Source organism: Somniosus microcephalus, chromosome 4 (genome assembly GCF_052327205.1).
Source record: "Somniosus microcephalus isolate GS21.2 chromosome 4, FLI_Smic_1.0, whole genome shotgun sequence".
Classification (NCBI taxonomy): domain Eukaryota; kingdom Metazoa; phylum Chordata; class Chondrichthyes; order Squaliformes; family Somniosidae; genus Somniosus; species Somniosus microcephalus.
In genome coordinates, this window is record NC_140990.1 from 208398251 (window position 1) to 208413231 (window position 14981).

Genomic DNA, 14981 nt, shown 5'->3' on the forward strand with positions numbered 1-14981 from the left:
AAGCGTATTTACGTTTCGGCTGGGCTAAAATCGCGCCCGCGGTATCCCAAAAACCTTCAACGTTCCGCTCATTAGCATCTCATTATCCGCTCATTAGCGACAGAGTGACCTCGAGCTCGACCAATCGTACGCCAGGTTGCTGGCGTGTGCCGCCGGGCCAATCGGTGCGTGTGTGGCCGGGCCTTATCGTTCTGAACCGAGGTGAGTCGCCGCCATCTTGATTCCAAACTTTTCCTTTTTCCCGCTTTCTGCGTCTTTAAAAAAAAAACGTTGCTTTTAAAACACACATTTTGTTTTAAAAAAAAAAAAATGATTTAGAAAGTAATTAACTTATCAAATCTCATGAATTTTCCTACCTTTCCCCGTTTTTCCAGGTAGGCCTAGAAGCCTCGGCGTCTCCTCTGCACCACGCCCGAGCTAGGCACCTCCCGGCCCCACTCGAAGGCTGGAGGGCTGAGCCTCAGCCCAGCGCCGCTAGGGTGCGCGCGCAGCAGGAGCTGAGACGCGGCGTGTCTCTCTGGCTCGGCCGGGGGGCGGGGCTTGCTGAGCGTCAAGCGTCACCCTGGCAACCGTCCCCCCCCGGCCGTCTCGCACAGCCGCAATCGGCGGTCTTCACCTCGGTGGGGGGGGGGGGGGCTCCCTCCCTCCCTTCCCCCCCCCCTCCCTTTCTCCCTTTTTCTCCCCCCTCTCCCTTTTTCTCCCCCCCTCTCCCTTTTTCTCCCCCCCTCTCCCTTTCTCTCCTCCCCTTCCCCCCCCCTTTCCCCCCCCCCTTCCCCCCCCCCCTCCCTTTCCACCCCCTCCCTTTCCACCCCCTCCCTTTCCACCCCCTCCCTTTCCACCCCCCTCCCTTTCCACCCCCCTCCCTTTCCACCCCCCTCCTTCCACCCCCCCCTTTCCAACCCCCCTCCCTTTCAACCCCCTCCCTTTCCACCCCTCCTCCCTTTCCAACCCCCCTCCCTTTCCAACCACCCCTCCCTTTCCAACCCCCCTCCCTTTCCAACCCCCCTCCCTTTCCAACCCCCCTCCCTTTCCAACCCCCCTCCCTTCCAAACCCCCCTCCCTTCCAACCCCCCTCCCTTCCAACCCCCCTCCCTTTCCAACCCCCCCTCCCTTCCAACCCCCCTCCCTTTCCAACCCCCCTCCCTTTCCAACCCCCCTCCCTTTCCAACCCCCCTCCCTTTCCAACCCCCCCCCTTCCAACCCCCCTCCCTTCCAACCCCCCTCCCTTCCAACCCCCCTCCCTTTCCAACCCCCCTCCCTTTCCAACCCCCCCCCTTTCCAACCCCCCTCCCTTTCCAACCCCCCTCCCTTTCCAACCCCCCTCCCTTTCCAACCCCCCTCCCTTTCCAACCCCCCTCCCTTTCCAACCCCCCTCCCTTTCCCAACCCCCCTCCCTTCCAACCCCCCTCCCTTCCAACCCCCCTCCCTTTCCAACCCCCCCTCCCTTTCCAACCCCCCTCCCTTTCCAACCCCCCTCCCTTTCCAACCCCCCTCCCTTTCCAAACCCCCCTCCCTTCCAACCCCCCTCCCTTTCCAACCCCCCTCCCTTTCCAACCCCCCTCCCTTTCCAACCCCCCTCCCTTCCAACCCCCCTCCCTTTCCAACCCCCCTCCCTTCCAACCCCCCTCCCTTTCCAACCCCCCTCCCTTTCCAACCCCCCTCCCTTTCCAACCCCCCTCCCATTCCAACCCCCCTCCCTTTCCAACCCCCCCCCTTTCCAACCCCCCTCCCTTTCCAACCCCCCTCCTTCCAACCCCCCCCCTTCAACCCCCCTCCCTTCCAAACCCCCTCCCTTCCAACCCCCCCCCTTCCCAACCCCCCTCCCTTCCAACCCCCCCCCTTCCAACCCCCCTCCCTTCCAACCCCCCTCCCTTCAAACCCCCCTCCCTTCCAACCCCCCCTCCCTTCCAACCCCCCCTCCCTTCCAACCCCCCTCCCTTCCAACCCCCCTCCCCTTCCAACCCCCCTCCCTTTCCAACCCCCCTCCCTTCCAACCCCCCCAACCCTTCCCACAACCCCCCCCCTTTCCAACCCCCCTCCCTTCCAACCCCCCTCCCTTCCAACCCCCCTCCTTTCCAACCCCCCTCCCTTTCCAACCCCCCTCCCTTCCAACCCCCCCTCCCGTTCCAACCCCCCCACCCTTTCCAACCCCCCTCCCTTCCAACCCCCCTCCCTTTCCAACCCCCCTCCCTTTCCAACCCCCCTCCCTTTCCAACCCCCCTCCCTTTCCAACCCCCCTCCCTTTCCAACCCCCCCACCCTTTCCAACCCCCCTCCCTTTCCAACCCCCTCCCTTTCCAACCCCCCCCCTTCCAAACCCCCCCCCTTCCAACCCCCCTCCCTTTCCAACCCCCCTCCCTTCAACCCCCCTCCCTTCCAACCCCCCTCCCTTCCAACCCCCCTCCCTTCCAACCCCCCTCCCTTTCCAACCCCCCTCCCTTTCCAACCCCCCTCCCTTTCCAACCCCCCTCCCTTTCCAACCCCCCCTCCCTTTCCAACCCCCCTCCCTTCCAACCCCCCTCCCTTTCCAACCCCCCTCCCTTTCCAACCCCCCCTCCCTTCCAACCCCCCCCTCCAACCCCCCCCCATCCAACCCCCCCCCTTCCAACCCCCCCTCCCTTCCAACCCCCCTCCCTTCCAACCCCCCTCCCTTCCAACCCCCCCTCCCTTCCAACCCCCCCACCCTTCCAACCCCCCACCCTTCCAACCCCCCCTCCCTTTCCAACCCCCCTCCCTTCCAACCCCCCCTCCCTTCCAACCCCCCCTCCCATTCCAACCCCCCTCCCTTCCAACCCCCCCTCCCTTCCAACCCCCCTCCCTTTCCAACCCCCCCCCCTTCCAACCCCCCTCCCTTCCAACCCCCCTCCCTTTCCAACCCCCCCTCCCTTCCAACCCCCCCTCCCTTCCAACCCCCCCTCCCTTCCAACCCCCCTCCCTTCCAACCCCCCCTCCCTTCCAACCCCCCCCTCCCTTCACCCCCCCCTCCCTTCACCCCCCCCCTCCCTTTCCCCCCCTCCCATCACCCCCCCCCCTCCCTTTCCCCCCCTCCCTTCCCCCCCCCCTCCCTTCCCCCCCTCCTTTCTCCCCCCCCCTCCCTTCCCCCCCCTCCCTTTCACCCCCCCCTCCCTTTCTCCCCCCCCTCCCTTTCTCCCCCCCCTCCCTTTCTCCCCCCCCCCCTCCCTTACTCCCCCCCCTCCCTTACTCCCCCCCCTCCCTTTCTCCCCCCCCTCCCTTTCTCCCCCCCTCCCTTTCTCCCCCCCTCCCTTTCTCCCCCCCCTCCCTTTCTCCCCCCCTCCCTTTCTCCCCCCCCTCCCTTTCTCCCCCCCCTCCCTTTCTCCCCCCCCTCCCTTTCTCCCCCCCCTCCCTTTCTCCCCCCCCTCCCTTTCTCCCCCCCCTCCCTTTCTCCCCCCCTCCCTTTCTCCCCCCCCTCCCTTTCTCCCCCCCCTCCCTTTCTCCCCCCCCTCCCTTTCTCCCCCCCCTCCCTTTCTCCCCCCCCTCCCTTTCTCCCCCCCCTCCCTTTCTCCCCCCCCTCCCTTTCTCCCCCCCCTCCCTTTCTCCCCCCCCTCCCTTTCTCCCCCCCCTCCCTTTCTCCCCCCCCTCCCTTTCTCCCCCCCCTCCCTTTCTCCCCCCCCTCCCTTTCTCCCCCCCCTCCCTTTCTCCCCCCCCTCCCTTTCTCCCCCCCCCTCCCTTTCTCCCCCCCCTCCCTTTCTCCCCCCCCTCCCTTTCTCCCCCCCCTCCCTTTCTCCCCCCCCTCCCTTTCTCCCCCCCCTCCCTTTCTCCCCCCCTCCCTTTCTCCCCCCCTCCCTTTCTCCCCCCCTCCCTTTCTCCCCCCCTCCCTTTCTCCCCCCCTCCCTTTCTCCCCCCCTCCCTTTCTCCCCCCCTCCCTTTCTCCCCCCCCTCCCTTTCTCCCCCCCCCTCCCTTTCTCCCCCCCCTCCCTTTCTCCCCCCCCTCCCTTTCTCCCCCCCCTCCCTTTCTCCCCCCCCTCCCTTTCTCCCCCCCCTCCCTTTCTCCCCCCCCTCCCTTTCTCCCCCCCCCTCCTTTCTCCCCCCCCTCCCTTTCCCCCCCTCCCTTTCTCCCCCCCCTCCCTTTCTCCCCCCCCTCCCTTTCTCCCCCCCCCTCCCTTTCTCCCCCCCCCTCCCTTTCTCCCCCCCCCTCCCTTTCTCTTCTCCCCCCCCCCCCCCCCCCCCCTCCTCCCTTTTCCCACAACAACATGCCCTCGAAAAAGCCTCTGCACCGCCGGGCACTTCAGCTAGTCCCATTATAATCGCAGTGTATAAGTTGATGGTTCACCTTTGCCTCAGAGGACATACACTTCTAGATACAATCACTTGGGGAGATTGCTAATGTTAACTCTCTATCTCTGATGACTTCACTCCTGACTGAAAAGAGTGATCAACATAGTACTTTTTTGTAAAAAGAACTAGCTCATCTCCCGAGGCATTGCACATGGATAGTATAGGATCTGTTGTGATGTTTAGCTATTGAGATCGAGCTGCCTTTAATGTGGCCTTGTCTCTTTAAGCCATTGCTGAAGTACTCTAAGTAGGGCCATTGTGAGATCAATTACTACAACAACTTGCATTTATGTAACACCATTAAGCTTGTAAGTCACTTAAAATAGGGGAAAATAACAGACAGATCAGGTTAGAAGAGTGGGAAGGGAAATGACCAAAGGCATGGTCAAAGAGAAGGTTTTTGAAAGTGGGCAGATAGTTAGAAAAGTGACGAGTTTAGAAAGAGAATTTGAGTGCAGGGCTGAGATAGCCGAAGGCTCTACCACTGCAATGGCTTCTCTTCCCGCTCCTGCATCGTTACCTCTGGTTTTCCCCCAAGGATCTATCCTTGGCCCCCTCCTATTTCTCATCTACATGCTGCCCCTCGGCAACATCATCCAATAACAGCGTCATTTTCCACATGTACGCTGACCATACCCAGCTCTACCTCACGTGACCCCTCCACTGTCTCTAACTTGTCAGACTGCTTGTCCGACATCCAGTACTAGATGAGCAGAAATTTCATCCAATTTCATATTGGGAAGACCGAAGCCATTGTCTTTGGTCCCCGCCACAAACTGTGTTCCCTTGCCACTGACTCCATCCCTCTCCCTGGCAACTGTCTGAGGCTGAACCAGACTGTTTGCAACCTTGGTGTTCTATTTGACCCTGATATGAGCTTCCTACCACATACCTGCACCATCACTAAAACCGCCTATTTCCACCTCCATAACATCACCCTCGGCTTCTCCGCTGCTGAAACCATCATCCGTGCCTTTGTTACCTCTAGACTTGACAATTCCAACACTCCTGGCCGGCCTTCCCAGTTCTACCCTCCATAAACGAGGTCATACAAAACTCTGCTGCCAGTATCTTAACTCGCACCAAGTCCTGCTCACCCATCTCCCCTGTGCTCACTGACCTACACTGGCTCCTGGGTAAGCAATGCCTCGATTTTAAAATTCTCATCCTTGTTTTCAAATCCCTCCATGGCTTCGCCCCTCCTTATCTCTGTAATGAGTATATAAAGGCAATATAAATTAAATGGGACAATTTTAAAGAGTGTGCAGGAACAGAGACCTGGGGCTTCATATACATATATCTTTGAAAGAGGCAGGGCAAGTTGATACGGCTGTTTTTATATATTTTTTAAAAAAGCATACAAGATCCTTGGCTTTATAAATAGAAGTATAGAGTACAAAAGCAAGGAAGCTATGCTAAACCTTTATAATTCACTGGTTAGGTTGTGTCCAATTCTGGGCACCACACTTTAGGAAGGATGTCAAAGCCTTGGAGAGAGTGTAGAGGAGATTTACCAGAATGGTATCGGGGATGAGGGACTTCAGTTATATGGAGAGATTAGAGAAGTGGGGATTATTCTCCTTGGAGCAGAGAAGGTTAAGGGGAGATTTAATAGAGATGTTCAAAAATTGAGGGGTTTTGATAGAGTAGATAGGGAGAAACTGTTTCTGCTGGCAAGAAGGTTAGTGACCAGAGGTCACAGATTTAAGATAATTGACACACAAAAAATCCAGGGGGGAAATTAGAATTTGCTTTACGCAGTAAGTTGTTCTGATATGGAATGCACTGCCTGAAAAGGTGATGGAAGCAGATTCAATAGAAACTTTCAAAAGGGAATTGAATAAATACTTGAAAAGGAGAAATTTGCAGGGGAGTAGGACTAATTGGATAGTACTTTCAAAGAGCCGCACAGATATGATGGGCCGAATGTTCTCCTGTGTTGTATGATTCTATGAATTGAATTATTTATTTATCAAGCACTTAATGTTGGATAAAGAGTCAGGCAGCACAGTGGATTAGAGAGAAACTGTTGAGGAATGCTTCTGTAGATTGATAGTTGCATGCAAATCTCCAGCTCTTGCCCTTGACGACAAACTAGCTTATCTAAGTCAGGAAAAGCAAGCAGGAATTGTATAACTTTCTCTTGTTTTTCATACTTTGAGGTGTGCTATCTCAACTGTGGTGCAGGCTAGATGCAAGACTTGTGTTTGCAAAAATGTTGCCATTGCTATAATTGAAGATAGTAAATTATACTAAGAAATTCTTCAATAAAAACTAGTTTTGCTCTCATTGGTAATTCTCCTTTGTTTTAGGCACCCAGTATTTGAGAGACGGGGTGATGACCTCTACACTAATGTCACAATTCCATTAGTGGAAGCGCTGATAGGTTTTGAAATGGATATTTCTCATTTGGATGGTCACAAGGTAAGAGGATTGTAGTTCATACATAGCTTTATTTGTTAGCATGAGTCAGAATTGTCTTTATTGAGACTAGAGCACATTGCTTGCTGATTTATGACAGTACAGTTATATACCATTCTGGCAAATTTTATATATAATTTTATTCCATGTTATCGTAGTGTAATAGTGTTCACAATTAAGTCTGCCATGATGCTGATTTCTGTGATTGTAAGTCTGCATTTGGAAGTTTGTTTGTCTCTTTTTAGAAAATTGTTTTTGATTTCTATTTTGCATCTTTTCTCAGGTCCATGTAGTTAGAGACAAGATTACAAAACCAGGTGCAAAACTATGGAAGAAAGGAGAGGGGCTGCCAAACTTTGACAACAACAATATTAGAGGCTCCCTAATAATAACATTTGATGTGGATTTCCCCAAGGAACAACTTACTGATGATCAGAAGGAGGGCAAGTATTAATTTGTTAAATAGTTTCCTTTCTGCTGTCAAACAACCTCAGTATTTTACCGTGGCTAGATTCTAAACCAGCCTATAATATCACATTATTTTATTCTTTCTTCAATATTCACATACAAATAAGTATTGTCGTCACTGACTGGGGAAAGGAAGGAAGTACCTGAGAGAGTTGGGCCCTTGTGTCATTTTGATCAAGTGATATTCTTTACTCTCCTTGCCCTACTCCATTACCTCCTTTTTCACCTGTCTCCAATACTGGTGGGTGTAGTTCTACCACAGGATCATGCACAAGATTCAAAGGGAGGAACATAGGAATTGCTAGACGAAAAAGACCATGGTCCATTTAGTTTGCCTTCTACCATCTTGGTAGTTGCATTCTACAACAATAATGAAGTTGATGACAATCATGGCAATCAATCTCTATCAATTGATATTGCATTAATTCTGGTTAACCACTGTTCTTTCTTCCCCCCCCCCCCCCCCCCCCCCAACCCCGATGACTAAAGAAAATCTGATTCTTTGACATCCTAGCTCTGAGCATCAATTCCCCCTGTTGGATTCTATACAAAAATAGATATTCCAACCTGATTACACTGGACTGGTAAATCCATGATGTACTGTAAAAAGATATTAATCTTTGTAATTATTTCAGCTAATATGACATTAATTTGCCCTGGTCCTACCTAATTCTGTATGAGGAACAAAAGCTGCCGATGGTCTTTGCAATCACCTGTTCAAGTTCATTTATTTTTAATTGTTAATGAAGCAAATCTAAATTATTACTGGTGAAATTCAGAGATGTGATGGATGTCTTGCTTAGAATATTCAAAATTTAAATTAATCAAAATAGACCTTTTTTATTTCTTTTTAAATGTAGAATTTTAGATTTGTTTTATTAAGCAAAAATCAGTAACTCTTGTAGAGAAATGTCAGTGCAACCCTGACTCCTACCAATCTGAGGGCAGTGTGTGGGCTCACTGACACATTGAGGTGCATCTTAACTGGAAAAATGTTTGCTTAAATTAATGCAGATTGTGAATGTAAAAATAGCTTTATAATGTATTTTTCCATTCTGTAGGTATAAAGTATCTGCTTAAACAAGGACCAGTGAAGAAAGTCTACAATGGACTTCAGGGATATTGATGTAAACACAAATGAAACAGACTTTTATGTGAAACTGAAAATGTAATTATTTATTATCTGAGGTTTCTAATGTTGAATGTATTTTTGGGGCTGGGGAGGGTAGGGAATTGCTAACCTTTTTAAAACTGAAATCTATCTACGTATGTTTGCTTCTAAGCAGCACAAGAAGATTATAGTGTTTTTTTAATTTTGCCCCTTTTTTCTCTTTTCTGCCCCCCCCCCCCCCCCAACCCCCAAAAAAGACTGACTCTGGCCAGAACAGTAAAAATGTTGGCATTTTAAGGTGAATAGATGCCTTATGTCCAAGCAGAAATGTCAAACTGTAAATTTCTCTTCACCTTAAGGGTGTTCTGTTACTTGTAAAATGTTAGGTGTTACGGTTGTTCAAGTTTGAATATTGTAAGAAGCAAGTATACAGATTTCAGTGCACTGTCGCAGGTTTAAAGAAATTGTTCAGAAGTACTTTCATTTAGACTTCTGTAATGTTTTTGAGAGATGTGGCCAAATATTGCTCCAGAGGTTACAGAGTGATTGGTTTCTGTAATCTCTGATGGAGTGTGAAGAATGCAACATTATTTTGCTCAGATATGTGTCGTTTGGGTTTAATCGATTCCCACTCAAAAGGGCTGTGAATTGCCATTGAAATTTTCTGAAACTAGTTTTTGAGGCAACAGTTTGAGCATGACTGCAGCAAAACTAATCACTTACGATACAGCACATGTAAGTAAAATTGTCAAATGGAGAGATTTACATTTGTAGAAAGGCGCACAGTAACAACAACATTGTTATAACATGCAATTCATTAACTAAAATTGATTGGGGAATAAAATGCATCCTGTTCTAGGCAGCAGGTCCTTTTCATATTTTTATGTATGCATTGTTTCAGTTGGAGAATGGAGTACTGAAGTAAATTGTTTTTGAAATTAGATTGTCCAAAAATGTAAGTACAGCCTAAAAACTTGAAATAAGGTGGATCCTAGCATAGTTCAGCTACTAGAAGAGAAGAACATTGACGAAGATAGTCTCTGCAAACATTGTGACAGGGCTTTTCTACTTTTTTTTATAGCACCAATCAATTCACTTCACAAAGCTATATACCAAAACCATGAGAAAATGACAAAACAAATATGTTGATTGGACACTTCAGTGTTCTAATTGGAATAGAAAGAAGCTTCAGTCAGGCTTTGGTTTGGTTTTAACATTATTCAGTACATAATAAAGGACAAGCTGCACAGCTTGAAAGGATAAATACAGTTCAGCTGTATTTTCATGTGATGCTCCATTTTTATGTTCAACCCAAACAAAATGTTATCTATTCATTATTTAATTGAAGCATGCAATTGTTTTTACCATTCCTGTTTTCATAGTTCAGGATTGCAAAATATTGATCTGCTATTGGATCAGTAAAATGCTGAATGTTGTGGTTGATTGTTTCTCAAAACTTGTATTTGTGTACTTCCAAATTCAGTCCATTGTTTTCTTTTGAACTTCTACTGTTCAAGGTTTGATAAACTGTTTTCCCATGATTTCTAGTACTAAACAAAAATGCAAAGAAATTTTATTTTAAAGTTTTTGGTGTGGAAAGTAGACATCCTTTAAACAAAAACCGTTTTTTGTGTTTAAATAAAAACTGTTGGTGCTCTGTTAAGGCATCTTTGGGAAGCCAACATATTTTCACCATTAATCACTGTGCATAAGAATTTTACAAAATATAGTTTCTTCAAGTCTGGATAATACAGGTGTACAGAATGATGGGTGGTCCATAGATATTTTAGCAAAGGTGTTTCTAGTCCAGGTTGCTTTTGAAGTTATCCCACAGTGAATATACCAACAGTAAATCACAGCCTGCATCCACTATGCAAATTCAGTCATTTTTTAAATATATATATGAACAGAACCACACATTCCGTTTGACAGTTTGTGTTTTTCTAATGTGCTTAAAATGTGAATTAATTTAGTAAGTAGACAACCTAGTTGAACACACTACTTGTAATTGCAAACACACATCAAAGCGATCATGGAGGCAAATTCAATCTATTCTAGTATAATTCAGCTACTCAGAGAAAATTACAATTTTATTTTTACTAAATCGATGAGTGTTTGTTGTATAATCTGTATGTTGGTAACTTTTTTGAAACAAGGCCAGAAAAGATTTTTTGTTTTGTTTTCAAATCAAGTAGGATGCTTGATCCATAGATTGGCTGTGTTGCCCATCAATGCAAGTTTTAGGAAGGAGTGAGTCTAAGCTATAATATATAAATTATGATTGAGTGGAGAAAATGGTTTGGAGATGGGGAAGGAAAGTGAATATAAACATGTTGACGTTCATGAAGAAAACTGGCTTCCATTTGTTGGGGGCAAACAGCCATGTAATGCAAAAACTATGGATTCCTTAAATATGCACAAATCTAATGGATTATTACCACCTAGCCCCATTTCCTGTATGTCTGGGCTAAATAAATTGAAGTCCTTCCTGACACAATTGCACTAAATCCTGGCCCATCTAGTGCTCTTCGGGATGGGTATATTTATGCTACAACTGTCTGTGTGAATCTATAGTGTAATGCATCCTGAACCTGGTGTTATGGTTTGGTCTGACACCAGAATGAAGCAGTGAGAGACTCCGTGGAGGAGGGATTCTCAGTGCTTTACTTTAGAGTCAATTCAGGCCTTTATGCACTATCTACACTGCAAGTTTAGTATTGTTGCAAAGACATTTTGGCTTCCTATTGATGCTTGACTTGCAGAGTGGAATGGAATTGGACTGTGAAGGAATGAGACAGATTTGACATCGACTAAAATGTATAGAGATGTAATTTGTGTGCTTGCATTTTGCCACAAAATTTAATATATTTTGTAATCATAATTGTAAAGAAAATTAGACAATACATTGACTCAAACTCTTGAACAGTTGCAGTTGCTAACTAAGTTATGGTGCAGGTTTTGTTCTACAACCTATGCTGCACTGTATTGGTAAGTACCAAAATGTAGGCTTGTGTAGCCAGACAGCTTTTTTTTTTTTTTAATTGTTTTGTTAAAATGTAATTACTAGCTGTAGAATTTCTGTGATTCTGCCACTAACCAAACTTAGGCACTTATCAACTTAAGCAGAGATTTGTTTTTAATATTTTGGAAAAAATGGGCACTCCACAGTCAAAATTCAGTGGCCAATAGCAAAGCTTCTGCGTGTGTGAGAGCACATATCCTGCCAGTTAGTGCATTTCACCGCCGACAACTGCCAGCTGCAAATTGCATAGTGCAGCTGCTAATCTGAAAATGTTACTACATTACTCCATCCTCCGTGGTGAGTTTCATGTTGCTGCCTGCTGTTTTTGATGATTCTTGTTTTTATCTTGAATTAGTTACTGGGAATTGTAACTGAGGATACAAATTCATCACTATTATAGAAGTGACTTTGTGGTCTTTTATCACAGATGCTTGTTCCTCCTAAATTCTAGTCTTGCAAGTCACTATACCATACCCAAATACTGGAGGATAATAAAAGATGTTTTAAAAAATGACTTAATTGGTAGAATTTGTGTAGAAGTTGTCTGTTCTCTGGTTTAGAGAAACTTTGTTGACTTTTGTTAGTTTCAGTTTGTATTTAGATAGTTACAAAGTTAGAAAGAGCTTGCATTGATATAGCACATTTCATGACCTCAAGACATCCCAAAATGCTTTACAGCCAATGAAGTATTTTTTGACGTGTAGTCATTGTTGTAATGTAGGGAATGTGGCAGCTAATTTGAGCACAGCATGGTCCCTCAAACAGCAATGAGGTCATGACCAGATAATCTGGTTGTAGTGATGTTGGTTGAGCGATAAATATTGGCCTGGACACTGAAAGAACTTTGCTGCTCTTCAACAGTGCCATGGGCTCTATTACATCCACCTGCGTGGGCCGATTTAACATCTCAGCTGCAAATTGGCACCTCCTGCAGTGCAGTACTTCCCCCAGTACTTCACTGAAATGTCAGCCCAGATTTTTATGCTCCGTCTCTGGAGCAGGACTTTAAACACAACCTTCTGAACTCTGAAGCAAGAGTGGTACACTGATCTAAGCATTAGTATGTAGTTGCCAATCTAAAGTTGTAAAGGAGTGTGTATAATGCTGTGTTAACAGTGAGACGTGACACTTTTTTGCTCCGTTATCAGTGGGTGGAAAATCCTGATTAAGTTTTTGCTCTAGGGTTGTCAACTCTTGACATGTTTCACCACATAATCTCCCACTTCGACACCCCCCCCCCCCCCCTCCAGTCAATATATTTATAACAAATAAAGTGTTCAAAGAAAATTGGGGGAAAAGTTTTTTTTTGTGTCGTTCAGTTTTCTCCTAGGTTGTTTCACGATCTTTGTTTTAAGAAAATGTTCTGTATGTCACTTTTAAAAATAATTTACAGTCTACGCCATGGGGCTTGAACTTTAAAAAAAAAAGTGACCTAGAGCTGTGCTGAGGATTTGTTGGTGCAAGTTTTCGTCTAATATCACGCCACTCAGCTGGCCTATGGCACTGGATGCTACGTCTGGGCCGAGGATTTTTCACAGGCTCGTAGTTGTACTGTAAAAGTTCACTGATCCGAATGCTGTGCTTTGTCCACCCCACCCGCCCTATTCCCGTACCTTATCTAACTGGCCAGCTCTACGTGTGACGCTGGATGATGGACGTTGTGGACTTCAAAATCACTGGCGGTGGTTTCGCTTGAAGGTTGCGTGTCCCTTCGGTAACCGTGCCAGTCAGCGTGATTGCGTCACCTGGTCAACGTCACACGGAGCGAATAGGAAGCGCGAAGGTGCGAGGAAGACGCGGGAAAGTGTGGGTGTTTCCGAGCAGATTAGCGGCGCGCGGCGAGGAGACGGTTGGCGTTGAGAAGGAAGGGCGCGCGCGCGCCATGTAAACAACAGCGGCGGTGGCTCGAGCTGGAGCTGCGGCAGCATGGACAACTTCCAGAAAGTAGAGAAAATCGGAGAGGGCACCTACGGAGTGGTCTACAAAGCCATGAATAAAGTGACGGGAGAGATGGTGGCGCTGAAAAAAATAAGACTGGACGCGTAAGTTACGATCATTACCAAACTGAAAACTAATAAAATAACTCTGATCGACAGATCACTTATGAAGTGTCTGGTATTTTCTGCTGGCAATAAAATCTCCGTGTCCAGTTTTGGCTGTCTGATAGCCCGTACTTTATGTTAAACTTTTGAAAGCTTGCATTTTAAATGATTACGCATATACGCATACATTAATGATAATGCTTATCTGTTTTTGATGCACATTAATATATGTTTGGGAATTACTTTATTGCAGCTAAAGCCAAGGAGAATGGTACTGAGCAAAGTAAAGTCATTAAATGTACCACCTGAAGATGCCTTTGTACAGTACATGTTCACGTTATAGCAGCTTCCTTCCATTGCAGTGACATCAATGTGCCATTCACAAACCCTTCATTTTATAAATAAAAGTGATTACTCGTCTTCATTGTAAATATTGCATAATTATTTTTCTTAAAACATCAGCTGCGTGACTTTCAACAAAGATCAAACTTTGATTGGTTGGTAATTTGTTGTAAAACACATCAGCCCACAGTTCAAGCTGTTACCTCAAATTGACAAAACAACATCTGAACAAATGCACACATCTGTACTACGATAAATTAGTCACAGTATAAGTCACACCACACTCATTGGCTACACATTCAGCAATAAATTCTGTTAAAAATTGCAAGGAGATGCATCTTGATATGTATTCTTTGTAAAGAATATAATGGGCATAATATTTCCTGGTAATCAAACCAGTATTAGTGACATCAGCACCATTAGTGCTGTTTGTGCTGATGATTTCACATCAGAGATGCAACAACAACAACTTGTATTTATATAGTGCCTTTAATGTAGTTAAACGCCCCAAGGCGCTTCACGGGAGCGGTATCAAACAAAATTTGCAGAGCACAATAACAGTTTTGACAACACAGACACAATAAATGCAAGGGAGTAAGATAGAAAGACTTGCATTTATATAGCACCGTTTACAACCTCTGGACGTCCCAAAGCGCTTTACAGCCAATAAGAACATAAAAGTTAGGAGTAGGCCATACGGCCCTTGGAGCCTGCTCTGCCATTCAATAAGATCATGGCCGATCTTCAACCTCTACTCCACTTTCCTGCCCGATCCCCATATCCCTTGATTCCCCCAGAGTCCAAAAGTCTATCTATCTCAGCCTTGAATATATTCAACGACTCAGCATCCACTGCCATTTCGGGTAGAGAATTCTGAAGATTCACAACCGTCTGTGTGGTGTATGTAACCTGTTCCACCTTAAGAGAACTACCTTAAGAGATGTACTACTTTCTCTTGGCTGCTGTATACTGTAATACCGGTGGTGACCACACCGGTATATAAGTGTTGTGTAGGGATTTGCTGGGCAGTTCAGCCCTGACCTCCGAATAGTAAAGACCTGTTAAAAGTTATTCTTGTTGTCTGTGTCCAGTGATTGATCATAAGCATAACTGGGACACACAGACTCAACAGTGGCGACGAGTCCGATCTTACCCTGCGGCAGTTTTACATCCAAGGCAGCTTCGTCCTCAGAACGGGCGTCGAGAAGAGGCATCCGCCCTCATCATCCTGCTGAGCACCATCGCACGGGAGGCATCGAGAACCCGGGTTAAAAAGAAAA

At 46.9% G+C, this 14981-nt stretch overlaps 2 protein-coding genes across 6 annotated transcripts in view; both read left to right on the forward strand.

Moving 5' to 3' along the window:
- The window catches only part of dnajb11 (DnaJ heat shock protein family (Hsp40) member B11), a 59281-nt gene that overhangs the window by 21892 nt on the left and 22408 nt on the right, over positions 1–14981 (forward strand). The window contains exons 8-11 of one of the 3 annotated variants that reach the window (XM_085985762.1): positions 6608–6719; positions 7000–7159; positions 8246–8352; positions 12948–13031. In XM_085985762.1, the coding sequence (XP_085841888.1) occupies positions 6608–6719; positions 7000–7159; positions 8246–8310 (337 nt within the window). In that variant the 3' untranslated portion in view covers positions 8311–8352; positions 12948–13031. Of the gene's footprint in view, positions 1–6607; positions 6720–6999; positions 7160–8245; positions 11832–12947; positions 13032–14981 lie in introns of those variants that run through there. The other 2 variants (XM_085985761.1, XM_085985760.1) reach the window with 2 other exon arrangements.
- Positions 13244–14981, forward strand: part of LOC147120186 (cyclin-dependent kinase 2-like) — a 58108-nt gene continuing 56370 nt past the window's right edge. For all 3 annotated transcript variants that reach the window (XR_015078138.1, XM_085985764.1, XM_085985765.1), the window contains exon 1: positions 13244–13359. Coding sequence is in view for 2 of the 3 variants with exons in the window: in XM_085985764.1 (XP_085841890.1) it covers positions 13244–13359 (116 nt within the window). In the remaining variant the exon portion in view is untranslated. The remainder of the gene's footprint in view (positions 13360–14981) is intronic.